At 35.2% G+C, this 22,260-nt stretch overlaps 1 protein-coding gene across 5 annotated transcripts in view; it reads left to right on the plus strand.

Annotated features, from left to right (window-relative positions):
- PRKACB (protein kinase cAMP-activated catalytic subunit beta) overlaps positions 1-22,260 on the plus strand; it is a 165,556-nt gene that overhangs the window by 58,238 nt on the left and 85,058 nt on the right. For 2 of the 5 annotated variants that reach the window (XM_025376468.1, XM_025376539.1), the window contains exon 1: positions 18,987-19,292. The exons of the other annotated variants lie outside the window; for them this stretch is intronic. In XM_025376468.1, the coding sequence (XP_025232253.1) occupies positions 19,106-19,292 (187 nt within the window). In that variant the 5' untranslated portion in view covers positions 18,987-19,105. Of the gene's footprint in view, positions 1-18,986; positions 19,293-22,260 lie in introns of those variants that run through there. 5 annotated transcript variants of the gene reach the window in all.

A 22,260-nucleotide genomic window follows, 5' to 3' on the forward strand; every position in this document is an offset into this window, starting at 1 on the left:
CTACAGGAGACTGGGGCTTATTTCATCCCTTATCTGCAACCGTGAAAGACAGACATTCCTAGAGTGGCCATTTTAGAGACCTCCCCCTAGGAATGCATTCTCTTTCTCAGGGCTGTTCCTTGCTGAGAAAAAGAATTCAGTGATATTTCTCCTATTTGCTTTTGTAAGAAGAGAAATATGACTCTGCTCTGCCCGGCCCCTCAGGCAGTCAGGCCCAATGGTTATCTCCCTTGTTCCCTGAACATCGCTGTTATCCTGTTCTTTTTTCAAGGTGCCCATATTTCATATCGTTTAAACACACATGCTTTACGAACACTTTGTGCAGTTAATGCAATCATCACAGGGTCCTGAGGCGACATCCAGCCTCAGCTTACGAAGATGATGGGATTAAGAAACTAAAGTAAAGACAGGCATAGGAAATCACAAGAGTATTGATTGGGGAAGTGATAAATGTCTATGAAATTTTCGCAATTTATGTTCAGAGATTGTAGTAAAGACAGGCGTAAGGAATTATAAAAGTATTAATTTGGGGAACTAATAAATGTCCATGAAATCTTCACAATTTATGTTCTTCTGTCATGGCCTCAGCTGGTCCCTCTGTTTGGGGTCCCTGACTTCCCGCAAAAATCAGATACTTCATATTCTCATGAAGATCCTGGAAAAGGTCTCCTTGTAGTTTTTGCAGAGGGAGGAAGGGTAATCATTATGAAATACACCCAGAGTATTCTCCAACAAAGGTCTACTCTTTAGGGGAAAATATATTATTAGACCCCTGTCCTGGTTTGGGGAGGGAATTTCTCCCACTTCAGCTCCCTCTAGCCTTCCTGTGTCACTTTCAGTGGGGGAGAATGTATACCACTGGAGAAATGCCCATGAAGATCACAGCTCAGAGAAAATAGGCAAAGTAAAAAATGAAGGTTTAATCCTAAAATTATAAACTGTTTTTCATTCCCTATACCTTACTATCATACCAACAGAGCTCTGGTATAATAACAATGCATTTCAGCTGGAGGAGCTGCAAGGATGGACTCTTTTCTGAGGACAAGTACTGAGACAAGCTCAAAGTCAATGGATGAGACAAACATAAGGATACTAGAGGAACTTGAAGTTTCTGACATCTATAGCAGACATTAAACACAGCTTACCTCTTGGCCAGATTAATAAATCCACATCATAAGTTTACCTTTGTTCTTATTACTCAGTGCAACAGGGTGAACTTTCAACAACAACAACAAAAATTAGAAGGCACACCTAAAGGCAAGAAAAAACAGTCTGTAGAGATAAAGCAAGAATCAGAACCAGACTCAGATGTTACAGATATGCAAATTATCAGCTAAGGAATATAAAATAACCATGGTAAATATGTTAATGGCCCTAATGGAAAAAGTAGACATCATGTAGGAGCACATGAGATACATAAACAGAGAGACACTAAGAAAAGATCAAAAGGAAATGCTAGGCATAAAAAACACTATAACAGAAATGAATGCCATTGATAGACTTATCAATGGAATGGGCACTGCTGGGGAAAGAATCAGTGAGACTGAAGATAGGTCAATGGGAACTCCCTAAAGTGAAATATAAAGAGAAAAAATAATGAGAAAACAGAAACAGAGCATCCAAGAATGGTGGGACATTTTTAAAAGGTATATAATTTATCTATCATTGGAGTACCAGAAGAAGAAGAAAGAAGAAATATGTGAAGTAATAATGGCCAAGAATGTTACAAAATCAATGACAGACTTTAAAATATAGATCCAGGAACCTCAAAAAATATCAAGCAGAATGAATGATAAAGTAACTAAACTATGCACATTATATTCAAACTGCAGAAAACCAAAAACTAAGAAAAAATCTTGAAAGAAGCAAGAGCATGGAAGGGAAAATAAAAACTTACCTATAGAAGAACAGAATAATAATTATGCAGACTTCTCATCACCATGCAAGCAAGAAGAGAGTGGAGCAAAATATTTTAAAAGTTGAAAGAAAAAAAATACCCACTGACCTATAATTACATATCTGTGAAGTTAACCTTCAAAACTGAAGGGCAAATAAAATAAATACCTTCTCAAACAAATACTAAGGTTATTCATTGCCAACAGACCTGAAACTCATATCTACATAAAGAAAGGAAAATAATGATAAAAGAAAAAAAATGAAGGTAAAATAAGAATCTTTTATTTTTCTTATTCCTCATTAATCTAAAAGAAACTGTTTAAAGTAACAGTAGGTACAACGTACTGGGTGATAATGAAACAGGAAGTTTTCCCTGACACCTTTGTGGTGGGGAGGGGGGGAACTGGAGTGCTGGTGCTGGAGGTAGTTGGCTGCTTTGGCCAGCTTCACTTGGCATCACTTGGCTTCACTCGCTCAGGTCTGCTGTACTCTACCCCTTGCAGGAGGGGGAGCACAGCTGAGCCAGTGCAGGAGCCAAGACGAGTGCTTCTGGACACTGGCAGGAGCCAAACTCCATGCGGGCCATGGCAGCATCTAGTGAGGGAGTACCTGCAACCCTTCAAAGCCCCAGAAGTAGTGTTACAGTCAGCACTCTTTTGACTTTGCCGTCCATGGATGGCTTACGTGTTTAACAGGTCAGTGTACCCTTTGCTTTTTCACAAGGTCAGAGAGTGTGATAGCCTTGAAAGATTAGGTTGGATGAATGAATTGAAGGATAGTAAGTGTGGGGAATTTTATTGCTGATGGAAGTGCCTCTCAGTGGGAAAGGGAGCTGGAATGGGGATGGAGTGGGAAAGTATTCTCCCCTTGAAGTCTCTCCGACCAGACTCTTCTCTGAAGTCCCACTGTCAAGCCATCCCTCTGAAGTCAAGCTGCTTCTCTCCAACTTTCAGCTGCTGTTTCTCCTCTCCACATTTGGCTGCTTCTCCTCTGCCAGCTGGGTCAGGGCATTTTATGGATACAGGATTTGGCACAGGGCTGGCCATGGGTGGTTTTGGAAAAGGCAACATTCAAGCGGGAAAACAGGAATGTATGTTCTCACTTTGGGCCATGCTTCCAGGCTTGAGGGTGGGGCCTTAGCCAGGGACTCCGCCCTTTTCTGCCTAGAATTTTTCTGCCTCCTGTTCTTACCAATAATACCATATGGACAAGGGAAATGAATGACTGCAATGTTATAAGAGATGGTAGAAAGTATTTGGGAATACTCTGTTACAAAGTACATGTACTGCAAAGAAAACAGTATAGTGTTCTATTTGAAGGTGGACTTAGATTAGTTAAAAATGAATACTGCAAACTGTGGGACAACCACTAAAAAAAAATTCTACAAAGAGGTATAACTGAAATGTTAAGAGACACGATTAAATAGAATCATATAAAATGTTCATTTAAAACCAGAAGAGGAGGACAAATAGGATGGGGAAGAAAGAATAAAGTCAACCATTAGAAACAGTTACAAACTAGGTGGATATTAATATGACTATGTCAGTAGTCACTTTAAATGTGAATGTTGTAAACATCCATTAAAAGACAGTTCAGAGTGGATAAAAACGAAGCTCATTTTAGAAAAGCAAGACTTTGTCCCATCTCTTATGACATGGCAGTTATTCATTTTCCTTGTCCATACTGAAATTTTCACCCAGTATTTTGTTACTATTGTTACTTTAAAAGTTTCTTTTAGATCAGTGGGGAATAAATACTTATTTTACCTTCATTTTTTCTTTTATGATTTTTTAAAGCAAGCTATGCATTGTCTGTAAGAAGCTCACTTTAAATATAAAGAATAGGTAAGGTAAAAAGGAGAGAGACGGAGAAAGATATACCATATAATCACTAACCAAAAGGAAGCTAAAGTAGCTATATACATTTCAGAGAAAACAAATTTCAGAGCAATAAAAATCAGGGATTTAAAAAGGTCGGGGGAGCACTGCATACAGTCAATTCTCCAAAAAGACTTATCAATCCTGAATATATGAACTTAACAACAAAGTATCGAAATACGTGAAGCAAAAGCTGACAGAAGTGAAAGGAAAAACAGCCAACTCCACTATTACAGTTGAAGACTTCAACACTCCTCTTTCAATTATTGATATAGATTAAGCAGGCAAAAAATCAGTGTAAGTACGTAATTGACCTGAACAGCACTATCAATTTGATGTAATTAGCATTCATTAAATGCTCCATTTAACATTAGCAAAATATACATTTTTTTCCTTCAGCTTTTACCAAGATAGACCACATTCTTGGCTGTAATTTTAATAAATCTTTTAAGATAGTAATCATGCAAAGTATGTTCTTAGACCATAGTGGAATTAAACTAGGAATCAGTAACAGGAAGAAAGCTGGAAATTAGTTAAAGAACATATTTCTAAATAACACATGGGTCGAAGAAGCCTCCAGAGGAATTTTTAAATATTTTAAGCTAAATGATAATCAGTGTACAATTTATCAAATTTTTTGCAATTTAGTAAAAGCAGTGCTTAGGGGAAAATTTATAGCCTTAAATGCAGATTCTAGAAAAGAAGAAAGATCTAAAATCAGTAACAAAAAGTTCTACCTTAGAAAACTAGAGAAACAAGCAATTTAAGCCCAATGCAAGCAAAATAAAAGAAATAATAAAAAGTAGAGCAGAAATTATTGAAATGGAAATCAATAAAGTCAACAAAACTAAAAGTTATTTGAAAAAAAAATCAATAAAATTGATAAAATTCTAGCCATGGTAAGGAAGAATAAAAGAAGATAGAAATTACCAATATCAGAAATGAAAGCTGGATCTTCACTGAAGCATCCTTGGGCATTAAAAAGATAAAGGAATACTATGAAAAACTTTATACCCCAAAATTTGATAAATGAAATGGACCAATTCCTACAAACTATCAAAACTTACATAAGTGTCAATGTATCTGAATGCTTCTATAGATTTTATAAATTGAATGAATTATTTAAAAATTATAATTAATAATTTAATATAATATAATTAATTAATATTATAATTAATATAATATAATTAATAATCAGGACCAGATGAAGTCATTGGTGAAATATATGAAATAAATATAAATTCTAAGATAACAAACAACCCAATGAAAAGTAGACAAAAATCTGCACAGCCATCTTATTAAAGATATAGATGTCAAATAAGCATATGAAAATATATTCAATATTATTTGTCAAATTGCAAATTAAAAACAATGAGATACCACTGTACACTTACTAGAATGGCTAAAGCCACACACACACACACACACACACGCACACTCACCCTCTGACTGCCAATGTGACAAGATGCAGAGCAACATAAACTCTTTTTCATTGCTGGTGGTAACAAAAATGGCACAACCACTTTGGAAGACAGTTTGGCAATTTATTGAAAAATCAAGTATAGTTTTACCACACAATCTAGCAATCACACTTGTAGGTATTTAACCGATTTAAAAACAATATCCACATGAAAACCTGCACATGAAAACTGCACATTATAGCTTCATTCATAATTGCCAAAAACTGGGAGTAACCAAAATGTCCTTCAGTAGGTGAATGGATAAGCAAACTGTGATATATCCATTGATATGGCTAGGCTTTGTTTCACCATTCAAATCTCATCATGAATTGTAATCCCCATAATCGCCATGTGTCAAAGGAGAAACCAGGTGGAGGTAATTGAATCATGGAGGTGGTTTTCCCCATGCTGTACTCATGATAGTGAGTTCTCACGAAATCTGCTCTTTTTATTAGGGGCTCTTCCCCGATTTGCTTGGCACTTCTCCTTCCTGCCACCTTGTGAAGAAGGTGCCTTGCTTCCTTTTCACCTTCTGCTGTGATTGTAAGTTTCCTGAGGCCTTCCCAGCCATGCTGAACTGAGTCAATCAAACCCGTTTCCTCTATAAATTACGCAGTCTCGAACAGTTCTTTATAGCAGCATGAAAACAGACTAATACATTCATATGATCAAATATTATTGAATTATATAAAAGAGCTATAAAGCCATGAAAAGACATGGATAAATTTTAAATACATATTACTAAGTGATAAAAACACTGAAAAGTCTGTATACTTTATGATTGCAATTATATGACATTCTGGAAAAGGCAAAACTCAGCAATAGTAAAAAATATCATTGGGTGCCAAGGTTCAGGGAAACACAGATTAATTAGGGTTGTAAAATTATTGGATACATGGCATTATGCATTTGTCCAAACCCACAGCGTTTACAGCACAAAGAGCAAGTCTTAATGTATACAAACTTTAAAAAACCTCATTTAGAAGGTTGATGGATCTCTGGATGAAATGCAGGAGATGCAAAAATAATCTAACTGTAGTACAAATGTATGAAACAACCTACTGAAGCAAATGGAGATAAAATGTTGACTTAAGTTACCTTGCAAATAAGTGAAGTCTGTAAGACTGGAGGCAAAGGAGTACTGTACTCTAGTTGATAAAGTTGTTTTCCATGGGAATAAAGCTGTTAACCTACCTACCAGGTTAACAATTCTGATATTTCTATATGTATATACTGAAATTGAACAAGTAAATAAGTTGATGGTGGGTGGTGGGAGCCAGGTTTCTCTCTATGGGAGTAGGATTTACAGATAAGCAAGGGGAGGCAGCTAGAAGAAATCGTGTAGTAATGCATTAGAGCTGGAAACCAGAATGAACTTATGCTTTGCTTATAGACACAGTTACATATGGAAATACTTATAGATAAGGGAATATGCAAATGTTAGTATACACATATACTTCCTTGCTCTCAGAAAAGAGGGCCTAGAAGCAATAACACCCCAGTGGATGAATGTACCCACTTCCCAGATCTTGATTTCTAAGACCATTCTCCAATAAAAGGAACTAAGGCTCCTTGGAGAAATGCCTGATTCTAGGGCTGGGGCAGGAAATACACAAAGTGAGCATGGGGCATCTTGTAGTGCTAGAAAGTAAGGAAGTGCTCAAACACATACACATGTATGTATGCATGCACACATACACAATGATGGAGGCATATCAAAGGGACATAGGAGAAAATTGATGGAAATTCCCATGGTCAAAGTGGAATAATTTGACCAACAAAATAAATAATGTAATGTTGTATAAATGCCACAGGCATTAAAAGAGTACTAAGGGGATATTAGAAACAACTTTATTCACACAAAGTTGACAACTTAGACCATTTCTTGAAATTGACCATTTGAAATGACCATTTCTTGAAAGTTGAAATAGACTATTTCTTGAAAGACACAAACTACCAATATTCATTTGAGATGAAATTGATAACTCAATAATACTATGTCTATTGAAGACATTGTATTAGTTTTTGTAATCTTCAAAAAAAAAAAAAGAAAGAAAAACACTGTCCCAGATAGTTCTGGGAAAACTACAAAACATTTAAGGAAGAAATACCAATTCTCACAGTTTCTTCTGGAAAAATATAAGACAGGATACTTCTCAACTTATTTTATGAAGCCAATCTTAACCTGCTACCAAAATCATGCAAAGATGGCACATGAAAATAAAACTACCAAACAATACATCTTTATGAACACAAACAGAAAAATCCACAATAAAATATTAGTAAGTTGAATCCAGCAATATATACAAGGAATATTACACCAAGACCAAAAGGTGTTCATTCTGATAATTCAAGGTTGGTTCAATATTTGAAAATTAATCTGTGCAACCCACCACATTAGTAGACTAAAAAGGTAAAACCACATGGTTTTATCAACAAATGCTGAAAACGCATTAAGTAAAATTCAGCATCCTTCTAAGATAACTCTCTGCTAACCCAGGAATAAAAAGAAAAATCTCAATAAGGGGCATCTACACAACAGTGTCTACAGCTAACATTGTAGTAGTTAATGATGAAAAACTGAATGCTTTCTTCCTAAGACTTGGAATAAGGCAAGGATGTTCACTCTTACCACTCTTGTTCAACACTGCACTGTAATTCTTGACCAACGCAATAAGACAAGACAAATAAATAAAAGGCATACAGATTAGAAATAAATAGTTTCTGTTGAAAGATGACATGACTGCCTACATAGAAAATTCCAAGAAATCTACAAAAAGAAAGTCTCCTAAAACTGAGTTTAGCAAAAGTAATATATAAAAATAATATATAGTAGCAATGCACAATATATTAGGTTGGTACAAAAGTAATAGAGGGTTTTGCCATTGAAAGTAATGGTGAAAACCACAATTACTTGTGCACCAATCTAATAAAACATTGTTTAGTGTAATATTGTTTTTTAATAAAATAATTTTGTAAAAGAGTCCATCAAGATATTGTATAGAAAATGTACACTAGGGTAATATATATACATTTCATAAAAATAGAATACATCTTGGCAATTGCTTAGTCTATTACCACTATGTACAGTGGATTGACATTTAACATTTATGTTAATTTGAACATATGAGATTTTTAATAAAACAAACCTGTCCCACTGGTATCTTTAAAAATTGTTTTAATTGACAGGAAAATAAAAAAAAATTCTGGAATGTAAAAGTTATGAACATAACTGGATGAAAGTTTATATTAAAATGTTAAAGTTCCATGCCATGAACAACTGTCATGAGGGCAAAGCGATTTTTTAAAATTTTTATCATAAGTAGTTCAGCTGATCTCATAAAATCACTGATCAAACAAGACTTCTAGTAGCTGTACTATATTTTTAAAAATGAGTTGTGTTTTTCTCCTTAAAATGAACATAGGTAACTCCTATTAAAATGTATCAATACTTACAAAAATCTCCATAAGTTATTTTATAAACTTTGATCAAAATACTTAGTAACTAATTTTATGATTCTAAAAATAGTCAAATGCTCAAAAATTCTATTTGACTTTGAATCAGTTGTTTTTGTTTTTTGTTGTTTGGTTTGGCTTTCAGAAAAATGATCTTAGGTACTACACAACTAAAAACCTGATATGTCCTGTTAGATGTTCAGAATAATCTTTGGGAAATAACTGCTCCAATGTAATAAATAAAATAATAAGGGACTTTTCCAGACCATACTTCAAGATATGACCATGGTGGGATCATGAAAACACCTCAGAAGTACCAAGGAAGGCACACAAAACAGAGTGTAACACCATTTTCAAGTTGCCAAGATTGCAACTGTTCAAGAGACGGTAATCTGAAAGGGTGCTTGATTGCCATGATTAATGTGGTTTAAATATGTGGAATAGGCTTTGGAGAGTTCCTTAGTATGGATAGGCAGACATAGCTGTATAAACTATGAATGGGGTCTGATACTCAGTGGTCCCATTGGCACTGTAAGATGAGGCTCAGACCCTCATGTGGTAGGTCTCTGCTTCTCATAGTGGTTGTGTTGTATACACCACTCCTTTTCATCCCTCAAGGCAAAAGGGACAGTCTGTTCCTCATCTACCATGAGAAAAGTTGTCCTGGGATGCATCACTCCATCCTGCGTGTATGCAACCAGCCGGATTAAAACTTGATTGGTGGCTATTCCACATGGGAGGGAGATGAGTTTGTATTCCAAAGCATATGGACTCAAGGCACATTCCAAATCACTGGGTGGACAGTTCTTGAGGCAGAACCCTGAAACAGGATCACGTTGGTAGTTGGGTGGACAGGGTGTACTGATGCACTGGTAACTTCCTCTCCTGTTGAAGCACATGCGATTGGGCCCACAGTGTACATTCTGCTCCAGGCACTCATCGTTATCTTGGCATGTCTTTCCACTGAGTGTGAGTTAATAGCCAGGTGGGCAGATGCATTGATAACTTCCAAAGGTATTCTTACACTCATGCTGGCAGGCATCTGTATTTTCACATTTATCAGTATCCATGCAGGGTCTTCCAACTCCTTGAGACCGATAACATCTTGGGCATACACAACAATAGCTGCCTCTTGTATTCTCACATATCTGGTTATATCTGCACTGATGGGTCCCATCTTTACATTCATCAATATCAAGACAGGTTTCATTTTCTGCCTTGGTCATTCCATTTGGACAAAGATCAATGCACTTAAAGCCACCATGGGTGTTCTTACAGTGTTGATCTGGTCTGCATACATTCTGTCTGCACTCGTTCACGTCTATGCATTTTCTGCCTTTGAGCTGATACCCAGGTTCACATCCACAGTGGAAACTTCCTATGGCATTGAAACAGAGCTGGTGACAGGGGCTGGATTCTTGACATTCATTAGTATCTTGACAACTCAGCCCATCAGAGGTTCTTCAAAAGCCAGTTCCACAATGGGACACGCAGCGATAGGATCCAATCATATTGTCACAGTCCTGACCAGCGTGGCAGGTGTGCCTACCCAAAGCACACTCATCAGTATCTTGACAAGTTCTTCATCTACAGCCATGGTGGGGCCTTTAGGGCAGGGGCAGTAGTAGGTCCCCATGGCATTGAGGCAAGTATGGGAGCAGGGATTCCCTGCTGCACATTCATCCTCATCAGCACAAAAAGGTCCAACTGAGTCTAAGGTAAACCCAGAGGGGCACTGATTACTGCGATCTCCTTTGGATATTGAAGCATGAATTTTAAAACCCAGTGTCTCTTCTAACTGGTTATAGTCAGATTCCACAGAGGATGCATGAAGTGTTTCAACCAAGAAAGGCATTTTTCCCCGTGCCTGATCATAGAAAACGGTGTAGTTCCATGTGTATGGGATGCTGATGCAATCAATGGTGAACAGCCGGGTTGAGTAGGCATACAGCTGTCCAGGACCTGTTTGAATGTAGTCCTCTGTGTAATCCATGAGTGAGAACATGAGGTGTTTTGTTTTCTGTCCTTGCGATAGTTTGCTCAGAATGATGGTTTCCAGCTTCATCCATGTCCCTACAAAGGACATGAACTCAGCCTTTTTTATGGCTGCATAGTATTCCATGGTTTATATGTGCCACATTTTCTTAATCCAGTCTATCACTGATGGACATTTGGGTTGGTTCCAAGTCTTTGCTATTGTGAATAGTGCTGCAATAAATATACGTGTGCATGTGTCTTTATAGCAGCATGATTTATAATCCTTTGGGTATATACCCAGTAATGGGATGGCTGGGTCAAATGGTATTTCTAGTTCTAGATCCTTAAGGAATCGCCACACTGTCTTCCACAATGGTCAAACTAGTTTACAGTCCCACCAACAGTGTAAAAGTGTTCCTATTTCTCCACATCCTCTCCAGCACCTGTTGTTTCCTGGCTTTTTAATGATTGCCATTCTAACTGGTGTGAGATGGTATCTCATTGTGGTTTTGATTGCCATTTCTCTGATGACCAGTGATGATGAGCATTTTTTCATGTGTCTATTGGCTGCATAAATGTCTTCTTTTCAGAAGTGTCTGTTCATATCCTTCACCCACTTTTTGATGGGGTTGTTTGTTTTTTTCTTGTAAATATGTTTGAGTTCTTTGTAGATTCTAGATATTAGCCCTTTGTCAGATGAGTAGATTGCAAAAATTATCTCCCATTCTGTAGGTTGCCTATTCACTCTGATGGTAGTTTCTTTTGCTGTGCAGAAGCTCTTTAGTTTAATTAGATCCCATTTGTCAATTTTGGCTTTTGTTTCCGTTGCTTTTGGTGTTTTAGACATGAAGTCCTTGCCCATGCCTATGTCCTGAATGATATTGTCTAGGTTTTCTTCTAGGGATTTTATGATTTTATGTCTAACATTTAAGTGTTTAATCCATCTTAAGTTAATTTTTGTATAAGGTGTAAGGAAGGGATCCAGTTTCAGCTTTCTACATATGGCTAGCCAGTTTTCCCGTCACCATATTTAAATAGGGAATCCTTTCCCTATTTCTCATTTTTGTCAGATTTGTCAAAGATCAGATGGTTGTAGATGTGTGGTATTATTTCTGAAGACTCTGTTCTGTTCCATTGGTCTATATCTCTGTTTTGGTACCAGTACCATGCTGTTTTGATTACTGTACTCTTGTAGTATAGTTTGAAGTCTGGTAGTGTGATGCCTCCAGCTTTGTTCTTTTTGCTTAGGATTGTCTTCGCAATGCAGGCTCTTTTTTGGTTCCATATGAACTTTAAAGTAGTTTTTTTCCAATTCTGTGAAGAAAGGCATTGGTAGCTTAATGGAGATGGCATTGAATCTATAAATTACCTTGGGCAGTATGGCCATTTTCATGATATTGATTCTTCCAATCTATGAGCATGGAATGTTCTTCCATTTGTTTGTGTCCTCTTATTTTGTTTAGCACTGGTTTGTAGTTCTCCTTGAAGATGTCCTTCATATCCCTTGTAAGTTGGATTCCTAGGTATTTTATTCACTTTGAAGCAATTGTGAATGGGAGTTCACTCATGATTTGGCTCTCTCTTTGTCTGTTATTGGTGTATAAGAATGCTTGTGATTTTTGCACACTGATTTTGTATCCCAAGACTTTGCTGAAGTTGCTTATCAGCTTAAGGAGATTCTGGGCTGAGACGATGGGGTTTTCTAAATATACAATCATGTCATCTGCAAACAGGGACAATTTGACTTACTCTTTTCCTAATTGAATACCCTTTATTTCTTTCTCCCACTTGATTGCCCTGGCCAGAACTTCCAACACTGTGTTGAATAGGAGTGGTGAGAGAGGGAGTCCCTGTCTTGTGCCAGTTTTCAAAGGGAATGCATCCAGTTTTTGCCCATTCAGTATGATATTGACTGTGGGTTTGTCATAAATAGCTCTTATTATTTTGAGATATATCCCATCAATACCGAATTTAATTGAGAGTTTTTAGCATGAAGGGCTGTTGAATTTTGTCAAAGGCCGTTTCTGCATCTATTGAGATAATCGTGTGGTTTTTGTCTTTGGTTGTTTATGTGCTGGATTACGGTTATTGATCTGCGTGTATTGAACCAGCCTTGCATCCCAGGGATGAAGCCCACTTGTTCATGGTGGATAAGCTTTTTGATGTGCTACTGGATTTGGTTTGCCAGTATTTTATTGAGGATTTTTGCATCGATATTCATCAGGGATATTGGGCTAAAATTCTCCTTTTTTGTTGTGTCTCTGCCAGGCTTTGGTATCAGGGTGATGTTGGCCTCATAAAATGAGTTAGAGAGGATTCCCTCTTTTTCTATTGACTGGAATAGTTTCAGAAGGAATGATACCAGCTCCTCCTTGTACCTCAGGTAGAATTTGGCTGTGAATTCTTTTTTGGTTGGTAGGCTATTAATTATTGCCTCAATTTCAGAGCCTGTTATTGGTCTATTCAGGGATTCAACTTCTTCCTGGTTTAGTCTTGAGAGAGTGTAAGTGTCCAGAAAATTATCCATTTCTTCTAGGTTTTCTAGTTTATTTGCATAGAGGTGTTTATAGTATTCTCTAGTGGTAGTTTGTATTTTCGTGGGGTCGGTGGTGATATCCCCTTTATCATTTTTTATTGCATCTATTTGATTCTTCTCTCTTTTCTTCTTTATTAGTCTTGCTAGTGGTCTGTCAATTTTGTTGATCTTTTCAAAAAATCAGCTCCTGGATTCACTGATTTTTTTGAAGGGTTTTTTATGTCTGTATCTTCTTCAGTTCTCCTCTGATCTTAGTTATCTCTTGCCTTCTGCTAGCTTTTGAATGTGTTTCCTCTTGCTTCTCTACTTCTTTTAATTGTGATGTTAGGGTGTCAATTTTAGATCTTTCCTGCTTTTTCTTGTGGGCATTTAGTGCTATAAATTTCCCTCTACACACTGCTTTAAATGTGTCCCAGAGATTCTGGTATGTTGTATCTTTGTTCTCATTGGTTTCAAATAACATCTTTACTTCTGCCTTCATTTCATTAGGTACCCAGTAGTCATTCAGGAACAGGTTGTTCTGTTTCCATGTAGTTGAGCTGTTTTGATTGAGTTTCTTAGTCCTGAGTTCTAGTTTGATTGCCCTGTGGTCTGAGAGACAGTTTGTTATAATTTCTGTTCTTGTACATTTGCTGAAGAGTGTTTTACTTCCAATTATGTCGTCAGTTTTGGAATAAGTGCGATGTGGTGCTGAGAAGAATGTATATTCTGTTGAGTTGGGGTGGAGAGTTCTGTAGATGTCTATTAGGTCCGCTTGGTGCAGAGATGAGTTCAATTCCTGGATATCCTTGTTAACTTTCTGTCCCGTTGATCTGTCTAAAGCTGTCAGACAGGGACATTTAAATCTGCAGAGGTTTCAGCTGCCTTTTGTTTGGCTATGCCCTGCCCCCAGAGGTGGAGTTTACAGAGGTAGGCAGGCCTCTTTGAGCTGCAGTGGACTCCACCCAGTTTGAGCTTCCCAGTGCTTTGTTTACCTCAAAACATTTTTAAAGAACTGTTTACAATAGCTCCAATTTTTAAAATACTTAGGTATAAATCTAACAAAATTATGTGCAAGATCTGTATGTCGAAAACTATAAAACACTGATTAAAGAAATCAGAAGACCCAAGTAAATGAAGAGACATGCTATGATTATGGATTGAAAAACTCAATATAGTTAAGATGTCATTTCTTCCAATAAACAGAATCCACATAAATTCCCAGCATGATTATATTTGTAGACATAGGTAAACTGATTTTAAAATTTATATGGAAAGGTGAAGAAACAGTAATAGCCAAAACAACTTAGAAAAAAACGGAAAAGGGCCCGGCACTGTGGCTCACGCCTGTAATCCCAACACTTTGGGAGGCCGAGGCGGGCAGATCATGAGGTCAGGAGATCGAGACCATCCTGGCTAACATGGTGAAACCTTGTCTCTACTAAAAATACAAAAAATTAGTTGGGCGTAGTGGCAGGCGCCGTAGTAGTCCCAGCTACTCAGGAGGCTGAGGCAGGAGAATGGTGTGAACCCAGGAGGCGGAGGTTGCAGTGAGCCGAGATCACACCACTGCACTCCAGCCTGGGCGACAGAGTGAGACTCGGTCTCAAGACAAAAAGAAAAAAAAATTAGAAGATTTACCCTATCAGATTTCAGACTTACTAGAAAGCTATGATAATCAAGACAGTGTAGTATTGGTGAAAGAATTGACACATATATAGACCAGTGAAAGAGAATAAAGAGTCCAGCAATAGACCCACACAAATATGGTCAATTGATTTTTGACAAAGGTGCAAATGCAATTCAACAGTAAATGGATATATAAATTGTGGTACTTCCATACAGTAGAGTTCAGCCATATAAATGAGTGAACTATTAAGATACACAACATAGATAAATCACAATTGCCATAATTTCTATAAACTTCTATACTAAATGAAAGAAGCCAATCTGAAAAGGTTACATAGTCTATAAATCCACTTATATATAACATTCTGGAAAAAGCAACACTATTACCCTGAAACCTTTATTTGAATAGCAGGAGTTATAGTCATGTCACTTGTCCTCTACATGGAGCAAATACATCATTTACATACTAAATATGTTTTCATGTTTTTCTTTTATTTAACCTTTAAACTCTAAAGTACATAGTTCTGCTTGGCTCCAAGATGATTGTAAGAAACATGGACAATGAAATTGAATGACTATAGGTGACCATCTTAATGAAAACCTTCTCATAGCAGATGTTCAGACCTGGGGCAATATATCCAAGAACCAGTCTTACCCACCACTATTCTTTCAGCCCCACTTCTTCAACCTTATTTGGAAAATAACTGCATTTAAAAAAAGTGTTTACTTCTTGTGGTAATCAGTGTCTTGCAGTACAAGGAACCCTGATCTAGGAGTCTGAAGACCTAGGTGACTTTGGGCAAGTCACTTAACATTTATAAGTTTATTTTTTGTATCTTAAAATAAGGATAATAATACCTGTGCTGCTTACTTTATTTGTAAGGATCTCATGTGCCTTACAATAATTTCACAATGGTTTTACAGAGCAAATCACTTTATATGTTGTGAAGTGCTGGTAAATGTGTCATCACTATTATTAAATAGAAGAAACCAGTATTTTGTGGCATTTTATGGCAGTTGAAGCCGGTTCAACTCTGAAATTTTCTATAATTTTAAAAATTAATGCAGAATGAATGAGGAATAAAATCAACCTCATGAAGTTGATTACTCTCTAGTTTTAAAATCTTATTTAACTGCAAGATAAGCTATTCTGGTAAATTCTGTGTGCATAGTGAGATATTTAGTGCAAGTTAAAGTTGTGGAAACACCACCAGGAAAAATAACAAGCAATATACTTCTTAAAATTAATTTCAGTTATGAAGGAATTCATAGTTTTAGTTAAAACTGCAGTTGTTTCTTTCTAGCAGTAGATGCCAGTAGAGTTCTTCTTTTTTTTTTTTTTTTAAGTCAAAAATCAAATATCCGAAGCACTTCCATAGCAGTAGCTTCCTGGTCACATTACCGTATATAGAAACACTGCTTTAAACATTAAATATTCTATTTTCTGGAAGGACTTCATAACAAATTGAAACAATTTTATTTTTAAAACAGTGCAGATTTAAAATATAGTGTTTTCAAGATACTCATCTAGTGAAGTTTACCCTTTTTGCTTTAGTAATTTTGTTTTAAAACTTATGCATTGTTTTAAATAAAGTGATCTTAGTGTTCTAGTTAGGAATCTGCAATTTCTGTACTTGAGCAACATTGAATATAAATAAAAAATCTGGCTAGATATATGTTAAAAATGAATATGGTTGAGCTGTAATGTTAGGATTAGTTTGTGTATTTGGCAATGGAATACCATGAATGTAATATTTGGGGGAGGTTAATATGTCAGAGAGGTGAATGATTAAAGAGGGTGATTGGAAGCAGGGAAAACAAGTTATTTTAAGAAGCCTACATTGGCACTGAGTAAAAATGTAATTCAAAGAATGAAAAAAATTTAGTAACAGTGTTGAGAAAAAAGGAGAAGTTCAATGATAACAGTTCTACTACTGTTGTCTCTATATATGAGCAACTTGGTGCTTGTTGGATTATCTATAAATATGGTTCCATCATAAAATAAAATTCAAACATTTTCAAGTATTCAGTGATTCTACTTAGACCTTTAAATTGTTAAAAATGAGTGAATACTTTTTTCTTTTAACATATGTTTATTGAGTATGTAATACATGCATTTATGAATTCAAGTAACTCACAATTTAGAGTCATATAAATTCATAAACAGTACCTTTTAACATAATATTATGAGATCAGTGAAAACAAAGCAGCAAAGTTTATTTTCCTAGGAAGTATGTGGCAGACTTCACTGAAGAGGTGACATTTGAACTGAGCCTTGAAGATGATTAGAATTTCCTTCAGTAGAGCAAATCAAGGGAATTCAGTAATTTTATCCACTTCTTCCCTTATAGAATCAGTCCATGCTCTGTAGATATTTATTGAAGACTACAGACATTTAATCAGTGTCTGTTTTGTGTAAGGCACTACCAGATGTTAAGAAACAAATTATTGTTATGCATACATAATATTTATACATAAAGCTACAAATTTAAGAAGTTTGTCATAGAGATGCTATTGCATATTTGTTTAGATATAAATTTTATTACACTAAACTAAGTATACACAAATGAGCTATTACATGGCAAAATTCATTGGTCAGTGTTTTGTTAACTGTTATTCACACATAATATTTATACATAAAGCTACAAATTGAAGTTTATCTTATAGATACTGTTACATACTTGTTTAGATTGATATAAATTCCATTACACAAAACAAAGTATACACAAAGGAGCTGTTACATGGCAAAATTCATTAGTCAGTGTTTTCTTACTGGCCTTGTATGTAGTCCTAATTTGATTACATTATTGTGCCTATTTATTTTACTTGTCACTATTGTTTCTATTTTTTATGTTTGTCAAACAGTTGGCAGTAAATCTGAAGTAAAAATTTTTTAGATAGATTGTTTTGATAGATCTTTTTATTTCTTTTCTTTCCTTCCCTTCCCTCCCCTCCCCTCTGCTTCCAAAGAGAACCACGGAAATTTCTTATCCTTTAGGGTCAAAAAACAAGTACTCAAATTTTTTGTTAAATGCCACAGGTTACTTTCTTTCCTGAAAATCGACAAGGCAAATTTTATTTAATTTTAATCAAAAGAGATGTTTTGGCTAGGCCAGGTGGCTCATGCTTGTAATCACAGCACTTTGGGAGGCCAAGGCAGGCGTATCACTTGAGGCCAGGAGTTTTCTCAAACTCCTGGCCTGGCCAACATAGAGAAACCCCATCTCTACTGAAAACACAAAAATTAGCTGGGCATGGTGGCGCGCGCCTATAATCCCAGCTACTCGGGTGGCTGAGGGGTGAGAATTGCTTGAACCCAGGAGCGGAGGTCGCAGTGAGCGGAGGTCGCACCACTGCACTCCAATCTGGGGGACAGAATGAAACTCCGTTAAAAAAAAATAGATGTTTCTAAGTGAGATCACTAAATCAGGGGTTTAGGTAAGTAGTAGTCTTCAGTGGTAAGATTTTAAAATTAACATGTCTCAGCCAACTAGAAGAAACTTTTTTATCTCAATTGAAATTTCTTGCTATGGTGGATTTTATATCATTTAAATCTTGTATTTTGTTCTTTCTTTTCAAATTTTAGAATGTTTTAAAATACACCCCTGGTAATAGACATATGTCATCAGATTATAAGTTTGATAACCAGTACTGACATACTAAGTGTCTGTAGTTCCTGTATGTATTAGGCCTAAATCAATGAATTAGAAACATTCCATTTTTTTAAAGTGCTATTTCAGATCGTTTTATTTATATGTGTGATAAATTTGTTTTGCAAGAGTTTTGTCACACCCGTATCATACTAGTTTTTTTAATGAAAAGTTAGCTGCTTATAAGGATTCATAAAATCTGTATATTAGTTGATTTCCTAGAAAAAATACAACCTGTCTTTAGCATGTTGTATTTGGAGGACGGCTTGGCCTTCAATTGTTTGCATAGACTTGTCATACATGTTTAACTAGTTTTCCTTTATTTAAAAAATGTTCAGCCTACTATATTTATAAAGCTTTATATTTAATGTTCTCATTAGCCTATATATTAATATTAAAACACGAAACATAAAGCCTTTAGGCAGATATTGCAAGTTTTTAAAATCCTCATCTCTAGCTGAAAAGTGTTGCTAAGAAAAGCTCAGTAATGTGCTGTTTTATATTAACAGGAAACAGAACAGCAGTAGTGGTTTGAATACCCTGCAAACAGGAAGTTTGACACATGCATAGCTCTTAGCTTCTGTGTAAGAAGTTGTGAGCTCCTTCTGGAAACATTTGCAGTTACATTAAGTAAAGTGCACATGAATGGCAGCTTATAGAGAACCACCTTGTAACCAGTATACAGGTACAACTACAGCTCTTCAGAAATTGGAAGGTTTTGCTAGCCGGTTATTTCATAGACACTCTAAAGGTACTGCACATGATCAGAAAACAGCTCTGGAAAATGACAGCCTTCATTTCTCTGAACATACTGCCTTATGGGACAGATCAAGTAAGTTTTGTTTTTTAAATAATACATTATAACTAGCAACTAAAATGGTAATTGGAGTTTTACAATCAAATGTAAAGAACCCTCTTTTGTTTGTCGTTTTCTGATTTTCACAAGGACATTTTGCAAGATGAAGTTGAAAGAGTTCCATAAAAACTTGATTAAAAGTTGAGCTGAATCATTCAGCTTTCATCATTATGTGGTTTTATTTTTGACTATTTAAGTTCAATATCAGTGACAAAGTTTTCTGTAAAATTCTTACATCATTTCTAATGTACGTTTTTTTGTTGTTCTTACATTAAAATGAAATAAGTTTTAGAAACAACCATCTGTTTACTTCTTAAAATGTCTTGTATTTATAAGCTTTAAACTTTGAAAGGGGCAACAAGACTCTTGAATTTATAATTACATTTCTATTGTGTTTGCCGTGTTTTTATTTTTAAATGCATGTGTGAAAGTTATTTCAGTTTTACAAACAGGAATTTCTAAAATAAAACCATAATTATTCTATCTAAATTCTTACACTTACAACATTTATGGATATCAAAAACTTTATAATTACATTTTATGCTATTTATACATATGACTCAAATGCAGGGAAAACTTGGTTATGCATGAATCACATTCTTTCTAGGCATGTTAAAATGTTTGGACTTACAACTTTGCTAAAATGGTGCTGTGGAACCATTTTTGGTGCCATACACTCTAAAAGATAAATTGCACATATAAACAATACTAGTGCTGCCATTCTACATCTCACCTTGGACCCTCCTCAAGGTATTTCTGTGACTCCAATTAGAGGAACAATAGAATTACCCTTGAAACTTTTGCCCTCTTTTGTGTGTTTGTTTGATCATCAAATAGCACTAGGGTTTGACTCTTTCTGTTTATGTATTTGGTAGCAGTTAAGGAAGAAAACTCAGTTTAACAACAACAGCAAAATCAAGAATTTACTCCTAGGTTTATACAGCACCTTGACAGTGTTATAGAAGCTTATTTGAATTAATTTTTTACTGAATCAGAAATTTTTTTACATTCTTCAAACTATTTTTGGGAGATTGAGGAAACATATATTTCTGCCTTTTTTCCACTTAAAAGGTTTTGGGTTATTTATAGTCTTTACTGTATAGCAAGTTGATAGATGAGGAATATGAATATATATCTTCAAGTTAATGAACTGTTGAATATTGAAATAGTGGTATATTATTAAACTTTACCATGTAACAAAAGCTTGTTAATTGTTGTCCTTTCCCTATTCTTTTAAATTGCAGTCTCCTAAATCCTTTTGGAAATTATTTTTATGTATTTCAAATATCTTTTAATTTAAAGTTAAATGAGGAATGGAGACAGAATTTAATTAATTTCAGTTTCATTAACACCTGCTCCTCATATACTGGGTGTTTAGTAAAAGTGTCTCAAATAAATGAATGTTAGGGGTTTTTAATAATTAAAAGTTATGTTTGAACTAGACTTTCACCACTTTTTAAATGTATGGGGCCTGTGATGCTTTCTAAAACATATTTTAAAATCTAGTAATGAAAAATAGTATCATGAACCATGATTTCTATTGGATAAACTTCTGTTTTTTTGTGTGAAGTCAAAACAAATAGGATCATTGTACACAAATAAAATTAGGAACAAACCACGTAGTGCTGCAAATAATATGCATGATGTAAGAAACCACGTAGTGCTGCAAGTAATATGCATGATTCAGTTTAAAGAGTAACTGAATGTTCATTAATTAAGTATTCCTCTACTTGACTTTCCTTTTTATATCCCCAAATACCATAATAGAGATAATAATTTTATATGTAAGGATGAGTATGGTAGCATAAAGCTATAATTTCCTATTATGAAATGTGTTGTTGTAGAGGAGAAAACACTGATAGAGCTGAAATAGAGGAATCCGATCATTTCAGAATTCCAAGGTTTATTTTGGTGGTGAAAACACAATTTTTATTTATTTGATGAATGAGTTATAGAAGGAGTTCTGACTGTACAAAGTTACATACGAACCACATTCTTCAAAGCTACTTAAAGCAGTTTATTTGCATGACTTGTTTGACAAGGGAATGTAATATCTCCTGATGATAAACACTGAATATGTTTGTTCCTAAAGTGTTTTTATAATGAAGTAAACTAAGCATAGAAACTATATCAATTTACAAAAAAATTCATAAACCATTGTATAAAGATCAGTTACCAGTTTAGGAGACATGAAATGCAACAAGCTTTAATCCAAGTTTCTTTCTTGTCCAGTGACATTATATATAGGAAGAAACACAGAACAAAAGTCACATAGTGGTCTCCAGGTGTTTCAGCTTTTGCTATTAAACTAAGTAACAGAAATTCCTGTTTGATTAAATAAATATATAAGAGCTAATTGCATGCACATATAAATACGTGAAGTTCAAAGAAAAGCATGGAAGAATTCTGCTTTTTGTTCCAACTCAGAATGAATGAAAGCATTGACATGCATTAAGTTGTCTTTCTAACAAATTCATTATGGTTAGCTTTTTAATCTTCCTTTGATCATAAATGTGTAGAGTTATACAATGCTGGCTTAATGAAGGTCTAACTGCAGTATTATAAGAAGCAAATAAGTCAATACCATCAAATACTTTTTCTTTCTCTTTTCCTATGTGAATTGACAGGCTATTTCTCTTGTAAATACAAATCCATATGAGTAAATCTTAGATTTAAATATGATATTAAACACATGAGCAATTTTGATTATGGATGTCCTCAAGCAAAATTATAAAGTGATTACAGTAGACCACTTTAGTCAGTTTTACCTTTGCAAATTTTATACAATCTCTCAGTTTACCTCCTATTTGTTAGCCCATTGAATCTGTATCATTTTAACTTCTCAGCTAAAAGACTTTCCACCTTGTCTTTTTATCAGCTTTTTCCACTTGAAACTATTCCATAAGCTTCTTGATAATAGTCAATTTCTACTCATTTGGTAAAA

This window comes from Theropithecus gelada, chromosome 1 (genome assembly GCF_003255815.1).
Source record: "Theropithecus gelada isolate Dixy chromosome 1, Tgel_1.0, whole genome shotgun sequence".
In the NCBI taxonomy this organism is placed as follows: Eukaryota; Metazoa; Chordata; class Mammalia; order Primates; family Cercopithecidae; genus Theropithecus; species Theropithecus gelada.